This window comes from Chelon labrosus (assembly GCF_963514085.1).
Source record: "Chelon labrosus genome assembly, chromosome: 19".
NCBI lineage: Eukaryota > Metazoa > Chordata > Actinopteri > Mugiliformes > Mugilidae > Chelon > Chelon labrosus.
Window position 1 is genome coordinate 21,154,450 of NC_140352.1, and position 16,364 is coordinate 21,170,813.

The 16,364-nt window shown below is 43.9% G+C and overlaps 3 protein-coding genes across 3 annotated transcripts; all 3 read right to left on the reverse strand.

Moving 5' to 3' along the window:
• Nucleotides 1-805: 805 nt before the first annotated feature.
• Nucleotides 806-4,768, reverse strand: tbx6 (T-box transcription factor 6; the record flags this gene model as incomplete). Its single annotated transcript, XM_084567759.1, has 8 exons — nucleotides 4,089-4,768; nucleotides 3,631-3,844; nucleotides 3,141-3,408; nucleotides 2,885-3,028; nucleotides 2,708-2,778; nucleotides 2,563-2,621; nucleotides 2,180-2,459; nucleotides 806-2,069 (listed from the first exon to the last, which is right to left on the reverse strand). Exons 1-8 carry the CDS (start codon nucleotides 4,156-4,158, stop codon nucleotides 806-808), a joined length of 2,370 nt encoding a protein of 789 aa, XP_084423885.1. The 5' UTR covers nucleotides 4,159-4,768.
• Nucleotides 4,769-7,029: 2,261 nt separating this feature from the next.
• nif3l1 (NIF3 NGG1 interacting factor 3-like 1) lies at nucleotides 7,030-10,797 on the reverse strand. The gene is made up of 7 exons (XM_084567760.1): nucleotides 10,608-10,797; nucleotides 9,218-9,807; nucleotides 8,925-9,081; nucleotides 8,362-8,485; nucleotides 8,080-8,218; nucleotides 7,479-7,562; nucleotides 7,030-7,377 (listed from the first exon to the last, which is right to left on the reverse strand). Exons 2-7 carry the CDS (start codon nucleotides 9,795-9,797, stop codon nucleotides 7,193-7,195), a joined length of 1,269 nt encoding a protein of 422 aa, XP_084423886.1. The 5' UTR covers nucleotides 9,798-9,807; nucleotides 10,608-10,797; the 3' UTR covers nucleotides 7,030-7,192.
• Nucleotides 10,798-14,652: 3,855 nt separating this feature from the next.
• cabp5a (calcium binding protein 5a) lies at nucleotides 14,653-16,052 on the reverse strand (the record flags this gene model as incomplete). The annotated part of the gene is made up of 6 exons (XM_084567762.1): nucleotides 15,988-16,052; nucleotides 15,545-15,575; nucleotides 15,291-15,434; nucleotides 15,073-15,182; nucleotides 14,826-14,973; nucleotides 14,653-14,681 (listed from the first exon to the last, which is right to left on the reverse strand). The coding sequence occupies exons 1-6, from the start codon at nucleotides 16,033-16,035 to the stop codon at nucleotides 14,653-14,655; spliced, it is 510 nt and encodes a 169-aa protein (XP_084423888.1). The 5' UTR covers nucleotides 16,036-16,052.
• Nucleotides 16,053-16,364: the final 312 nt, after the last annotated feature.

A 16,364-nucleotide genomic window follows, 5' to 3' on the forward strand; every position in this document is an offset into this window, starting at 1 on the left:
ACCTAAAGAACAAATGTGGCTCTCCTTTGGTCCTAAGTTTATTAGAGATACAGAGGTATTTAAAGGGCCATGTCAAGAAATACTCACATTAGAATGAAAGTTATAATTGAGTAGTAAAACTATTATATATACAAAACTATTATATTAAAACCACAGACAGGAGAAGTAAATGAAGCAATGACACTCCTTGATGGCAGCAGCCATCCCCAGCAGGATTCAGCCTGACACAGACACACACACAAAAACGCTTTAGGAACAACTAAAAAAAAACATGAAGAACAGTACAAGATGTTGACCTGGCCTCCAAATTCACTAGATCCCAAACTGATCAAGTATCTGTGGGATGATCCACAGAGGCCCCTCCCCTCAACCCATAGGAACCAAAGGCCCCCACTAACAACATTCTGTTGCCAGACACCACAGGACACCCTCAGAAGGCCCGTGTCCATTCTCTGATGAGTCACAACTGTTTTGGAGGCACAAGGGAGACCTACACTATATCAGTAAGGTGGTCATAATGTTATGCTTGATGAATGTATAACTATTGATAGAATAAAATCACAACAATCTGAAATAGGAAACTCATTTTATTTGTCACACTGGAATGAATATTTGAAAATCTTCAACAATTATATACATATTAATATCAATCTCATCAATCTATTCATCATCTGAGCTGCTGGGAAGACACACACAAACACACATACATAGTACACTACACTGCTGCATGAACTAAATCTACACATTTCTAATTCCTCATAAAAGCGCTATCAAACCAAGACATTTTGTCAATATACTGTGTGTTTTAAAACACTGCTCTTGTGCTCATATCCAGGTAAGACCCCTGGGGGTGGGGGTGGGGGTGGGGGTGGCCATGCTGGTGTTGTCTGTAAAGATGCCTGAACGGGATAGAGAGGGACGAGTGAGGGTCTTGACATAGCCGGATAGGGTAGGAAGGGAAGGCGGGGTAGAGGCCCGGAGGAGGGTTGGAGGAGGGAAGCGATGGATCCAGCTGAGGGAGGAGAGACGGGTGGTGGCGCACCATCTCCGGGCGGTAGGGGGGAGCTGGATTGAACTGAGGGATGGGGCCGATGTCGACCTGCGGATACGAGGGGTTGGAGGAGGAGGCCGAGTTGTTGTGCAGGCTTTGAGGGTGAGCTGGTGGCAGCGAGGCGGCAGAGGTGACAGACTGCTGGAAAGAAGAGGAGACGGCTAAGCAAGAGGAGGGCTGGAAGGAAGGGTGAGGGAAGGAGGGTGGCGCGTGAGAGAACGAGGATGCGGGGAAGGCAGCGGCAAGGGAGGGGGTTTGAGCTTGGTGGCTCAGGTTTTGGAGGTGGAGAGCAGGGTGTGCGGGGCTGGGGGACACGTTCGGGAATGAAAGATTCTGCATGTGTGGAGGCATGGCGTGGAAAGCAAAAGATGAGGGGGCACCATGAGCAGATAGGGAGCACGGCAGGGTGGGAGCTGGTAGTTGGTTTTGATTGGGGAGAGTCTGAGCAGTGAGAGGAGCAGGATCAGGATTTGTTGGCAGGATATTTGGATAGATAAACACTGCGGAGCTTTGATCGCTGGGTGAATTATTTCCGCTGGTGACGGATTCACCCTGCAGCTGCTGGCCTGGTTGAGTGAGAAGTGAATGATTGGACATTTGGCCCTGCAGATCTGACTGACATGCGGAAGACGGCGCCCGGAAAGAGGCGTCGGCGGGAGTGTGGGGGCTGATGGTCTCTTGGATGGCGTGGTAGGCGTCGGAGGAGGGGGAGGAGGACGACGAAAGGAGCGACTGCGGAGAGGAGGAGTTGGAAGGAGGCGGGGTGGGGAAGGTGAAGGTGGTCTGCTGTAGTGAGGGAGTGGTGGAGGTGGCAGAGAGAGCGGGCGATGACGAGAGAAGGGTGGGATAGTCGATGGGAGGGATGGAGGGCTGAGAATCGGACGTCTCCGAAGAGTTGGGGACAGGGAGGGAGGAGAAAGAGGATGACTGAGGAAGAGGAGCTGAAGGAAAAGAGGAGGGGTTGGCTTGAGCAGGCGGGAAGCTGGAGGTGTACGCTTGTTCAGCCATAGTGTCTGATCTGTGGAGAAGAAAAGAAATAAAGATTTTAATGCATTCAGAATGTTTTACAGCTGAAACAATTACTAAATTAACACACAAAAATAATCACACACATGATTACAGCCCTACCTCTCAATCATACTGTTTGCCACTTCACTTCCTGGTGCGTCTTGCATCCCGCCGGCCATCGCGATGCCGATATCCGACATCTGGGATGCCATGAACGCCTGGCCGAGGTCTAGCGACTGCTCCGGAACCAGCGTGTCCCGATAGGAGGTCTCCTCCGGTCTGAACCCACGGGACAGATCCGGCAGTGCGGGCAAAGGGGCCAGAGCGAGGGCCTGAAGGTCCGCGCCGTTGGCAGTGGGTTGCGGCAGGAGCTCCGTGGAGTCGCATGGGTCACAGTTCACTGATGGAGACGGAGGGGTGGAGATGTTTCAGGATAAGGCAATTCAGGATAAGAGGAAATAAACTGATATAATAGTGGCCACAATTTGGTTTTTGCCGCTTACCAATATCCAAGGGTTCTGTGATGACGGATATTTTGCGCTTCTGTCTGGCGTCTCTCTGTCTGAAAAGGAAAATATTAAAGCTTAGAACCTCTACATTGTGTAGCCATCAGTGTTAAATGTGTTTTTTCGGCTTGTTGGGACTTACTTTTTGCTGTTCATGCCGTCCTCTCGGAAGCCTTTAGCGAAGGGGTTGGAGTTGATCTTAAGTTCTGTAATCTGAAACAAAAACACAGTTTTAAGTTAGTTCACCGTCTCTTTGTTACTGCATCTTGTCCTCTATATAATCCACTTCTGTTCCTGTCAAATGTAATGTAAAATGTACCTTGTTGTTCTGGTAGGCCGTCACGGTGATGAACTGGGTCTCGGGGAAAACGAAGGAGTGCTGTCCTCCTCCCCACCTTAACACATCTCTGGCTTCAATTACATGAACTCTGGGCTGGTATTTATGCAGCGAGTGCAGGATAATCTTTAAAAGAAAAAAAGAAAAATATTGAATCAAAGTGCACAATAAAACCAAAGACTAGTACTAAAGGTTGTATGCTGCATCCCTGCCGAGTTACTCAATCTGCAGTGCTTACATGTCCCTGTGAGTCCAGCGTGTTGTTGGTGAGCTTGGCGTAGTGAAAGGAGATGGTACGGCTCTGCCAGTGGGCTCCTGTGGCTGGCGAGTCCGGGTGGATGAACACCCGGTCTGGTAGCCTCGCCTCGGCGCTGCCAACGGCCTGCCAGCCGCCTCCTTGGAAGCGATAGCGGGAGTTGTCCACCGGCACGATGTCCAGGAGGACGATGTAACGGAGAGACGGGTTCAAGCCTGAGAGCTTCAACCTCAAACCAGGAAACATCCGCCTAGGAAAGTAAGGACAATGGAGAAAAAATAACAATTGAGACAAAGTGATGATGAAGAAGAAACAGTGTTGCAGTGATGAATTCAGGACTTAAAAAGCTGTGCACAAAAACTAAATACAGAGGTGAGACTTTAAAGCAAGACTAAAGTTCATAATTGCAGGAGCAGAGAGAAAAAGGCAGAGGTCAAAGGTCATGCACATTATCGCTGCAGGTTCTTCTTACCTGCCCTTCTTTGTGATGATCATCTCTGTGCCCACCGAGCTGAACTGTTTCCACAAGGACGCGTTCTCCAGCTCCATCTTCACGTCATCTTTCTGGAGTTTGGAGCCAGGCTCGCTGGGGACCGGAGGAGGCCCCAGCAGCCTCGGCGCCAAAGCTTTGGCTGCCGCGTCACAGGCAGTAGGGAACAGGGGTAGGTGTTGAGGAGCTTCCCGCTCTGTGGGAATGAACAAATCCAAGGTAAGTATGGATACATGTATCGGTCATGTACCTGTTTGTTTTAGTTATTCTTTAATTTGTCAAACTAAATGTACATTTGAATTCAGTAGTATGTATTTACTGTCAGGCTCATACCTGTCTGTGGTTAAGCTAAATGGTGATTATTACATCTTTTCATTATTGGATGAACATTTATGGTTTTTAAAAGGATTAAAAATCCAAATCTTGGAAGTCCCTCTCACCTCTGTAAAAGCAGTCTCCAATCCTTTGCGGCCCCAGAGCCAAACTGGGGTACATGTCCACACTCAGCATTCTCCTTGTCTGTAATGGTCCTTTCACTCGTCCTCTTCACCTGCTGCGGCAATGTAACATTTCACTCTCCAGCTCCTTCTGGTCCCTTCTCCGTCCAGATGTTCCTGGACGCAAACACGTGGCGATCTCTTCCTAAACTTTTCTCTCGTCTCTCTGGACAGTACCTCTCCTTCTGCTGTCTTCTGCTACAAGAGCCCACAGCGCTGGCCTGCTCGGTTAAATAGGTGTGTGGGACTTCACACGTGTAACCAAATGGCCCCATTTTCACATAGTTCTTTATTCGTCCCCCCCGTCTCTCCACCCAGTCCCCTCAGCTTCCCTTCTGTCCCTGCTCGACAAACACAAACAACTCCGGTCTTACCGGAGGGTGATAGGAAGAAACCAGGTCTTATTTTAGTGTCTGTGAGGAACATTACCGCAATTTGTGTGATTTTATATCACTAGAGAGAGGATAAGTAACTTAATTGATTTGACTTATGTGTACTCATGTGTATTTGACTTTATAGTCACATTTTACAGCTAGATGCTTTGCAGATTAGTGTCTTACACACAATCCAGTCAATAAAGCATTCAAACTATACATTTAAGTGCAGAACTTATCAGTTTGATGCATTAAACACATTTTTTGCTTATTCTTCTATCAGAATTATTTAATTAAAAAAACTATTTGAACACTTTAGCCACCTCTACATGTCAGGTAAAAATAGTCTCTATGAATTATCTAAACATCCTCACTGTATATTTTACTTTAGTCACTGATGTATGGTGTGTTCTGTATCAAACTGCAATTGCCCTTTTAATGCTTGTTTTATTGGGGCTACTTTAATAATTCTAGGAGCTGCAGTGACACTCACACGAGCGTAGAGGTCGTGTAGTTTTACTGGCAGGTTCCCTGTGGCTTTTTGATGACTGGATGACAAGTTTCTTCCTCTCTGCGGCCTCCCTGTTTGGCTTTCTCAGCGGGGAGTCAGGCCCTCCACGCGTGTGCACGATCGAGGAGGAAAGGCAGTTTGGCCACTGGCTGCAGTTTGGTCGCTGTTGGAAGACTTCAGAAGTTTCTGTGTAGGGTTGAATTCGGGTATGAGCTTATCAAAAATAAATAGATGAATGAAATTTAAAACAGCTGAGTTGTTAAAATGTATTGAGTCACAGAAACATCTGTTACTTAATCTTCTAGAAGTGCATGGGTATATGTGCATTATAACGGACAATAATTCTTCTACAGTAAATTTAGTAAATTTAACATTATTTCCAACTGAAATTTAGTTTATTATATAGATGAATAAAACTGAAATGCAGTATTGACTTTGCTTACATTTGATCAGTGAATTATATTGGATCCTCCAGAATATCCTCTCCTTTATACGAGTACCACAACATTTTGTATTCGTAATGCATTTGGAAAAGCCTATAAAGTCCTCAGTGCTGCATTCACAGACTTCAAAAAGTTATCTTGTGGTCTCCATGAATTGCTTTTATTTGACAATCATCAATATGTGATGCTGTGTTGCATGCCTTATGTGTTTTTTATATAAATTTGCACATTGCTTCTACTTGCACAGTTGCTCAGGCATATTAGCTGATACAATGCATCAATTATGTTTGAGCTCTAAATTTTTTGAATATATGCAAGCGCAACTACCTCTTATTTAGTATAAGATAATGAATGTCATATCAGTGAGAAATTTTGAAGCAGGTTAAGAGACTATACAACTTCATGTGCAGTATGTTAGGGTTAACGAGAATAAGTGTTCATTCTCCTCTCTTCTGTCTCTTGTAAATTTCATTTTTGCTTTATCTGCAACTCTCACAGAGTTCCCCATTCAGTTTTCAGGAAAGGATGACTTCTTGTCCATCATTTGTGTGGGTGTGTGTACGGTTTCCTGTCTGCCTGAGGCTCAGTGGGAGAAAGAAAACTCTCAAACGCGACAGGGCCCAAACCTACCTGCTTGCAGACATCCCCACCACCACCAACATAAAAGTAACAGCTGGAGTCAGTTTACAGGAGCTAAGCATACACACGTTGTTGTAGTTGCTGTTTTCCTTCTCCATTTGTGTTGTCGGGGATAAAAGCTAGCCGAGGCCCGAGGGGAAGTGGAGGTGCGAACGCCACGCTGTGAGAAAAGCCATTACCGTGATGGGGGGCGGCGAGGTGTGCGCGACGTCTCTTAATGTTTTTACGAACCGACAGGTGTGTCGCCGGTGCTGCAGCCACAAGACTCTGTAAAAGCTCATTATGAGGATTGTTAGAGGTTTTGTTTTTCTTTAACTGTTACTAGAATGAGGGCAGGTGGTGTGAGCTGTTTACAGTGCATTAAGTATTACTATAGGCCCGCTCTTTGACATGGATGTGCTACATCGTTTGATGTCCACCAATGTTTTCTCGTCGAGGTCTAAAGGTCATTTTACTGAGAAGGTATGGGTTCCTTCCTTACTAAGAATATATGGTACGCATTAAAAAGTACTTTGTTTGGAATTATTTGCTTTTTAATTCTCAGAGAACAGGAGATTTCCTCCTGCATGTTTATGGCCTAACAGCAAGCCTTTTAATCTGGTGAGGATTACTCTGTTTGTCCCCTCTGCACAATGCAAAAACAGTTTCTTTTAGGAAAAAAATGTTGATGCTGAAATTCAGGTCAGGGGAATCACTGTTGGTCAGGACTCAAACACTTCTATGTGTCATCTGTAAATAGACCCACAGCACACAGAAGCCACATGCATTTACCGCACATACAGCTCTCGTGCGTTATCTTTGTTTCACGGTGCATTAATAATTTGAAGCTGCTTATCCAACACGCCTATAGTCCATTTTGATCTACCAGAACCCATTTTTATTAGGACCTCGCCAGAAATAATGACAACATGTACCACTTTTCATTATACATAGAGGCACAGCTTTACTTCTGCCCTCGAGCTTTACAATCAGTAGACGGTTTTACATAAAAAACCTGTCACACACGTTCCATTTGGATCACTTAATTATGTCCAATCACAAGAGTGCAGACAAAGTAGTGCAACTGCAAATCTGAGCCGGTCAGACGACCTCCAGGGGGTCTCTGTCGGCCTTGGACACCACCACTGTCACACTGTCAGGAAGACGCACGGCGAGCCTCTCCCTGAACACCGCCAGGAAACCTCGCTCACTGTTGCTGTGGTCGCTGAGGATGACGCTGGTTCCTTTCGCCACTGCGTCCAAAACTTCATGGTGGGACATCTCACCTGAAAAATGCAGGTCATTATGCAGGCATAACAACAAGATGTCCTATCAGTGATATAGTGTCATATCAAGTCAGCTGTTTCACGTGAGGTTTTTAGTCCACCTGTGACGTAGAGGTCCGCCTTGACTCCGTTCAGCACCGAGGCGCCAGAGCCGGCACAAACAGCCACAGTGCACACAGAGGACTCTGAAAAATATCAGATATGTAAGAATACACTGCTGGATACGTTTCTTTCTAGAAAAAAAAGGCTGTAAAAACTGCACAAGTTATATTTTGGAAATTTAAACTGGATATAAGAAATCTCTGCAAACTTAAATGTGATTTTCCATATTATGCGCAATGCAGTTTTGAAGACTTATTGTAGTGTAAGTTTATATATCCGATCAGGAGTGGTTTCCAGGCTTCTCATGTTGTCATGAGTCTCTATTTGGCATGCAAACTTCCAACCATGCAATGCAACATGCATGCAATACCAACGATGTCGTGACAAGAGACCAAGGAATGGTAAAGAAATTCACGATGATAGGAAATAAAAGCCTTTGGCGAAGTGGGTGGGTGCCAAGTTGAATTAATCTCACCTATAAAGCAAACTTGGAGCCTGAAATGTCCACTAGTAACCAACTGTACCATAACGTTGGTAAGGTTGGTAATTAAGTGTATCAATCAAATTTCCTGTTGTCTGTGTGTATCAACTCTCCCTCACCGAGTGTCTGTCCCCATCCCAGAGCCAAACGGAGGTAGCTCAAACCCAAGTGGGACTTCATTTTCTGGACGGCTGTTGCCACAGTTACTGGCTGGTCCAAAACACTTATTCGGCCTTGGCCATGGCCCAGCAGAGGGGGCTGCAGGGGGTGACAAAAGGAACATTAGTGCAATGCATATTACAGGATATCAGTATATCATAGTACAACTATTCACCATTGTCACCATGAACAGCTTTTAAAAGAGATATCTCATAAGAGCATATGATGTGTTCATGCCGTACCTTCTCTAACTTCAGGATGCTTAGGGACTGGTTGGGAGTGCTGTGTCGTAGCAGCGTCTGGACACTCGGGGTCAGTGCTGACTCACTGCAGGTTATGGCGACATGGAAACCACTGCCGTTGGGTCTGTTATGAGGAGAAATGACCTATTAATCGCCAGTGAAAAGAACCAAAAAAAACGTAAGACTGGTTTGGCGTGTTTCAGCCTATTAACTGTGGCTACACATAACACTTGCGCTGACACAATCCCAGTCTGAATGGCTTGTAATAATTAACACGTGTGTGTGAACTTCGAGCCAGTACACTGCTGTCAAAGTTGTTACCTTTATTGTAATACCTGACACTTAAATCCTGACACACTTTTCACAGCTTTGTTTGTCACTGTGTTGAACTGCGAAGGCTTTATGTGTCTGTCAGCTGATTTGAGGCATAATGTGTGCATGAAAGAAAGTAACTCAATGTAAAGACTTTTACAGAAATTCTCTGCAGTAATGTCAATTTTAGCAGATAATAAACACCAAAGTGCTCCTTTATTTAAATCTATTGTTTAACCAATGCACACAACCTGCTGACTGAATGCTGGAGTGTTGTTGCGTCGTCACAGGCCTTCAGTTCCTCCATAACAGTGTTTAGTTCCTCTGTGCTACAGGTCATGAATTCTAGTTTGTGACTGTGGGGGGCGCAACCGAGGGCCTGACTCAGCACGGAGACCTGGCCGCTGCCTGAGAGACACCAGAGATGGGAAGAAAAAAAAAACACTCAGGGAGAGATGGAGGACACTCGGTCAGTGGATCGTGTTTCACAACATTACAGCCTGTGCCTCGTGTGACACATTTTCCATTCAGAAAGACATCTTACCAACCCCCCCGACCAGCCAGTCGTTGACTCCTCCTTTGGCACTATCCCACGAGGTGTGAGGGGAGAAGACGGCGATACCGGCCTCTACGGCCTGGACAGCCAGTCTCTGCTTCCAGTCTTTCTGAACCAGGCGCTTAATTGGTCGAAACAACGGCGGATGATACGAAACAATGAGGTTGCAGCTCACAGCCAGTGCTTCCTCCATGACAGCATCCGTGAGGTCGTTGGTCAGCAGGATGGTGTTAATAGGCCGAGGTTTGCTCGGCTCAACGAGCAGGCCAACGTTATCCCATGACTCGGCAAGCGACAAAGGAGCGAGATGATCCAGCAAATGCAGTACTTCCTTTAACTCCATCGGGCCGGTACAGTTAGAATGAAGGAGGCAGCGGGAGGAGGACAAATAAACTGATGGATGCAGAGGAGCTGAGATCGGCCTGCTGGGCAAGAAGCTGTGACGGTGAGAAGGGAAGACAGGTGATACAGCTGAGACTGAAGAGCAGAGAGCAGTCTGTGAGGTCCAACACGTCCTGGTCCAACGTCTTAAAAATGTCCAAGAGGGATTTCTACATCCAGCCAACATCAGTGGAGATCTGGACAAAATTAAAAAACAGAACAGTTTATAAGACACCAAATATTCCAGCTTCTAAGAAAGGAGGAGTTGCTTTAGGCTAATTTTAGTGTAGTTAAATCTACTGATTATTTTCAAATTTAAAGGATTAGCTTTTTCTGTACTGGTCACAGCTCAAAGCAATGTCTTCACATTATTTTACCTGACTGACAGTTGGAAATCCAAGCACGTTCAGTTGAATTACTTAACCTAATAGTCAAACACCAGAAGGTTTTTTCTTTGTATTGTGATAATTCCTCACTGGTGTGGTGCTGACTGCAGCCAGACAGGATGGACTCACTGATGCAGAGTAAACTGTAAACCAGTCAAACAGTCCACAAAGATATCCGGAAAACAAAATGAAAATAAATAAATAAATAAATAAACTGTCAACAAAGGACTGTATCCTCTTAATTGGCTACCATTTATTTCCCCTCCCATTAACTGATACTTTTGTCTGGGAAAACCTCAAAAACTTCATCCAAACTTAATACTAGTTTAGACACTTTGTGACACATGTACACCTGCACTTTCTTGGGTTTCTCCACAGTTTTTTTTTTTAAATAATATATTTATATATTAGTAATATATATAGTCCTCGTTTCATACGTGTGAAGTTCATGTCCATTACAAATATGACACTAAACGTTACCAACAACTACCCATGCGGCTAACGGCAGAGCTAGCTAACTTGCTAACTTTGGCTACACGCTAAACTGTCACCGTTACATTCAAAAACACAAACTCGGCGCATAAACGTGTGCATGAGTGAGTTTATCGCACCTTCGCTTGCCTGTGGCAGAAGAAGACTGCTAAAGCTTTGCTTCTGAACACATTTGTGTCGGAGAGTGACAGGCAGGTTGCACTTACTGTGGAACTGGAATGTCCTACTCCGGCTTCCGTCCTTTAAGGCAGCGAGATTTAAAGGAAGAGGAGAGAGGTAGCGAGCACCATGATGGGGACTACTTTAAATATTATAACAGGGCTTCTAAAATACTGAAAGCCAACTTGAGCCTTGTTATATTAAGTCTAGGGCTATTTCAACTGATTTTAGTTCATTTACGTAGGTTACACTAAAATAATTAAATGAAAAGAATTACAGCCGCACAACCTGGCGATGCATGTGTACTTATAATACCTTGATAGTCGATATGAAATATTTAAGTATATTTAAATATGTAAAAGAAAGGCTAGACTAAAATGGGGTGTCTCTATTATGGTGATTTTGAGTTACCATAGAAACGGGTATCCATGAGCCATCATACTCCATATTTTTGTGAGTCTCTTTGTTTGGATTCTCATGTGGAGGGCCACACATGCTCACATTGTTATTCTTAGCATGCTGTAAGACCCTATTCCAGATTAAATATTACTGACTACTCTCTGTTTATTCTTGAAGACAGACTGATTCATTGCATCTGCTCCGTGGTTGAGGACCTTCTAAGATGCATGAGCCCACTCCTTTGCACCTAACACCTTTTCGCCAACTCGTGTCTCAGATTTGGGTAACATATAGTACAAGAAAACAGAGGTAGGTTTTATTTTGATCTTTTTGTGTGTGTGTGTGTGTGTGTGTGTGTGTGTGATCTGTTGCGGTATTGAATTTAAACAACTGTCAATACGCTGTGCACTTGCAGACGGTGTAGTCGTGCTGGTGTTTTGGTCCTGTTTTGCAGATGTAAATATAACCTGCCTGATGTTCATTGCCCACAGTTTCACATTCCTACCTAATTGTTATGCATCATTCTCTGCTTGTGGTCCTATAGTCACGCCAACCTACTAATTTGCATTATATGTTTTTATGATCACTGAGTTAGTTGCCTCTGTGTTTCTTGTTTATTCTTATAACAGTGAGGATACTGCTTACCCACTAAGTCTTCTTTATCCATCATCAATCTCATGCATCACCTATATCATGTATTTGTTTTTATCATAATGTATGTTTTATCCAGATGTATTTATCTGCATCCTTCTGTTTTTCCTCTTCTCGTCCTCTTCTCCCCTCCGTCATGTCCCACCTCCATCTTTTTTCTGCCTCCCATCATCCTGTTGGCTTCAGACAGATGGCTGGGTCTCCCCATATGAACTGGGTTCTGTTCAGGGTGATTGTCCTCTCCACCGTCACCTCACCGCTTGCTCTGGGGGATTTCACGCTCTGGGTTCTGCAAAGCGTCTTGAAGCAATTTTGATTGTTACTGACGCAAAACAAAACCGTATTTAATTTAATCCACTCAAGCAGCCTAAATATAGTAAACATTTCAGTCCTCTGGAGAAACTGACACCATAAAAATAAATACCTTTGAAATGACTAGATCAGATCAGCTTCAGAGCCACTTAAGGATCTCATTACACAAGGCTTTGTCAATTAGTTTTCCGTCCAGATGCTAACTTTATATAACCTATAGCTGCTGAGATGTTATAAAACAAACTCACAGATTCATGTGACTAAGACTAGATGACTTTGTTGAACTCTAATAATTGACTTAGGGCAGGTGGTCCATGCTGAGATACCCAGGGGCAATCCTGCTGTTCTCAGAAAGATTATCACCAGTTTTGCAATAAACAAATGAAATCCACACATAAAAAAATAAATAAAAATGCAATAAAGCAGGGTTATCAATGCCAGGGATGATTGCAAAGTGCAAAGGGTTAAAAACCACAGTGCTCATTACTCGCACGACAGCAAGCTGCCAGGCAGAGTGGCCATACCTCGGAAATTGAGTGAGGGAGCGACCAAGAGAGAGATTATTGTGGATTATTGCAATGAAGGTTGATGCTGGATGTTAGAGGGATCACAGAAGGATCAAGGCAAAGGCCAGGCGGCGAGCATTACATCAGCAGATTCTTCCTTTGGCCTCGTCAGTCTCTCTGTGAACTACAACCCTCTGGTTAAATGAAACCCCATCTTTAAACACCCTCACCTACATTTACATTAGTGTGCTAATAAAAGCTAGAAGCCCTTCTTCAATTACTTTCTTCTATCTCCTCATCCGAGCGAAAGACCAGTTAACGCTTACTTATCCATTGAGTATATTGGCACATCTATCACCCCTTGTATGTGATCTGTGGAGAGCCAATCACAGATGTGCGTACAGTTATTTAGGTCTGTGCTCAGAGAGAGAGAGAGAACAGATTCTCTTCTGTTAATTGGTACTATAAGTCCTCGTGCTCCATCTGGCCGTCCGTTTGAAGATCTGTCCAGTTTGTCATGCGGTAACATCTGCCGGTTTGGCCCGCGTTCCCCGAGTGTGAGGGTGCAATGTGTTCCTGTCCACATCCTTAAATTCACCCTAGGTATTTAATCTCAGATGTGCTGGCTCAGTCTGACACAATATGTGAAGTTAAGGAGAAAAAAATGCGTCAGCTGAGGATTGGAAGTGAAATCTATGGACAATCTAGTGCAAATTAATGACAAGTTTTGTATTTCTACTGTTGTGTTGATTGGGAAAATGTGCTAAAGCTGGATTTCAGAATCAATAAAGAAACTATCAATACTAATTTAAAGTTTTTAACTCCTTTTGAGTACATACAAAGATTTTTTTCTTATGTTTTCATGTTCCTTCTTCTGGGAAGTTAAAGCATTGCACTTTGAATTTCCAAGAAAGATTACGTTCCGGGACATATTTTCTCCGTTTTTTTTTTTGGATTTAATATACATAAATCCATCATGGCCGGGTGATGATGTCAGAATTTAATGCAGCTGCAGTCTTTTCAAATCACTCTCCTGTCCATTTTTGCTCACGCAATCCCTTTATCCCAACCCAACTCCAAAGCGAGGGCAGGGAAGTCACCCAATCCTCGACATTTGAACCCACAGCGGTGCAGCAGCACTGATGTTTTTGGGCTTACAAATCCCTTCTTTGGCCCCTGAAATCCGCAGATAATTGCGCCGATTCGTTATACAAGCGGCAGTTTGCGTGTCATTACGCAAGAAGTCTGGCCTGTCGAATCCACGTTTGACTTTGTCTCGTGTTGTAAGCGAAAGTGAAATTTGCTCAAACTAAGGCAGGGCGAACACACCAAGTTATTTTAGGTTTGACCCTGATGAAGGCCACAAGCCGAAACGCATCGGTCTAATGAAGTTGTTCTACATGTACCACAAGTGCTGCTGCAGGCTTGACCTTTCTACAGTTTCTTTTCCTCCTTCATGAAGCTTGGCAGAAGATGAAGTTGCACCAGAAATATAATGTTTTTCTTTCAGGTGTTACAGAAACCTTTTTCTTGCTTGTAAATCAACACTCTTGAAACACTTCCACGCATTTAAATGTTTTTATTTTCTTATTTTGCAAAGGGAAAACAGTTTCCAAGGTATATTATTTCACTACAAGAATATTACTGCGAACACAGAGTTATCGCCTAACCGTAAATGATAAAGGACTTCATATCCTGACATTGTTTCGCTGATAAGATTATTGCGATCCTGTCAAAATAATCCATCAAGAATAAATAAGTTCCATTAGAAATATATACATCTCCAACAACAACAAAAAAAAGAAATGCCAATTCAACAAACCAATCCAAAATGATGTCCTGTATTTACAATACACTTCATTAGACAGAAGAATATACATTAGTTGCACTTGTTTACAGACTTTTTCTCAGTCAGTGTCATTACGTGATTGTCAATCTTTGCATAGCTATGAGATTCTCCTGGAGAACAGCGTGATATATTGTCGAACTTTTAGAATTTGATTCTTATGGCTCTCTTTTGCTGGTAACTGATCGGGGGAAAGGGCTCGAGAGAGAAAGAGAGAGAGAGACAGGCTGATATAGATGCATGTTTGTTGGGGTGCAAATAAACGTCCTCGATTGGCTTCATCCTCGATCGTCATTGATGGGACATCATTCTGACAAATTCTGCAAGGGGAGAAGAATTGGTTTACTGAAGTGGTGAGAAATGCAAATGTGGCCTTGACATGAAACACATGAAACCTATCCACTCTCTGAGATGCGAGGCCCTTATTGATGCTTCTGTCACTGTAGCTGAAACATGGCGTGTACCTTCGAAGTCTACTGTGCCGTCTCCGTTGTCATCTACTTCCTTGACGATGGCATCGATCTCTCTTCGGCTCATGTGCTCTCCCATCAGCTTGGTCATGGCTGACCGCAGCTCCTCCGTCGTGATCTCTCCGTCTCCGTCCACGTCGAACTGGTCGGGGGAGGAGTAAAAAAAAAAAAAAGGTCATGACACCGTGTGTGATGGTAAGACGTTTTTAGCTGCGGTCTGAGGGAAGGGCTTCACTCTCACCTCTTTAAAGGCGTCTTTGAGCTCCTTCATGCCGATCATCCCAGCCGTCTCTGCCAGAAGCTTCGGGGCCATCAGTTCAACAAAATCCTCAAAGTCGACTTTGCCACCGACTAGCGAGCGAGAAAGAAAAATCCGTCACTCTTCATTAGCCTCTGCATTTTATTAAAGTTACATCCACGGCCATCAGCCACTAACTGCTGAATTCTGCCATGACTCACGGTTCATATTGATGTTTTGGCTCAACTCGATGAGCTCCATCTCAGTGGGCATGTAGCCCATAGTCCTCATCAGGTTCCCCAGATCCTTGCAGCTGATCAGCCCGTCCTTATCTTTGTCAAACTCGTTGAATGCATCACGCAGCTCTGCAGGGTTGCACAGAAAGAGGAAGAAGAAGAAAGAAGAATTTCAGTCTGCATTTTGATACGCAAACGCAAGAGGTCCAAAAGATGCAGGTGGTGAGAATTCAGCTTACCATCAATCTCTTCATCAGCCAGTTCTCTTGACTGCACAAAGACAGAGATAATTGTTTAGAGCCAAACGAAACATGGGCATCCACAAAACAGCGGACGGCTACTACTGAATGCGGCAACACTAAACACGCAGAAAGATAATAAACTGCACATTTACAATAAACATAGAGGTCATTTTCACAGTCCAACATTGAATATTGCTACCAAATTAAATGCTGCAACAAAGAGATTAAACTGAGAGCTTTTCAGAGGGCATGGATTTAAATGCCATCGCTGGCATGCAACGGCAAAATCTAGGCACAAATTCCTTCTCAGTCTGTCCTGTTACTTTTTTTCTTTTTCTTTTTTTTTTTTTTGGATTATAATCCAGTCAGCAATTTCGTGGCAAACATCGGCTTAAACTAGACAAAAACAGGGAATTCAAATTACTGCTGCTTGTACTCACGATGTTTTTCCCTCCTCGCAGGAAAATGCACGCTGCTCCGAAACTCATATCTGCTGGAAAAAGATGTACAGAGGGGGATGCATAATTAGGAAAATGCTTGGAATTTGTTAACAGTGTCTGGGATGTTGCGCAGGGCTTGGTGTCCTGTGCCGGAGTCAGAAAGTTGGAATTAAGACAGTACTCTGTGTTCGCTCAGAGGGATTGGACACTATGTCCTACGCCTGGACTCTGTGCAAGTGTCTTGATTTTTTTTGAAACTGTAAAAACTTTTCCTAAAGTTGAAGAAGCTGGTAGAAGATGGTTTAGTATTTTGATTAATTAACCAAACAGAAATCAGCACCATGAGAAGCTTTTTGAAAACAGTTCTGAGTATTTTA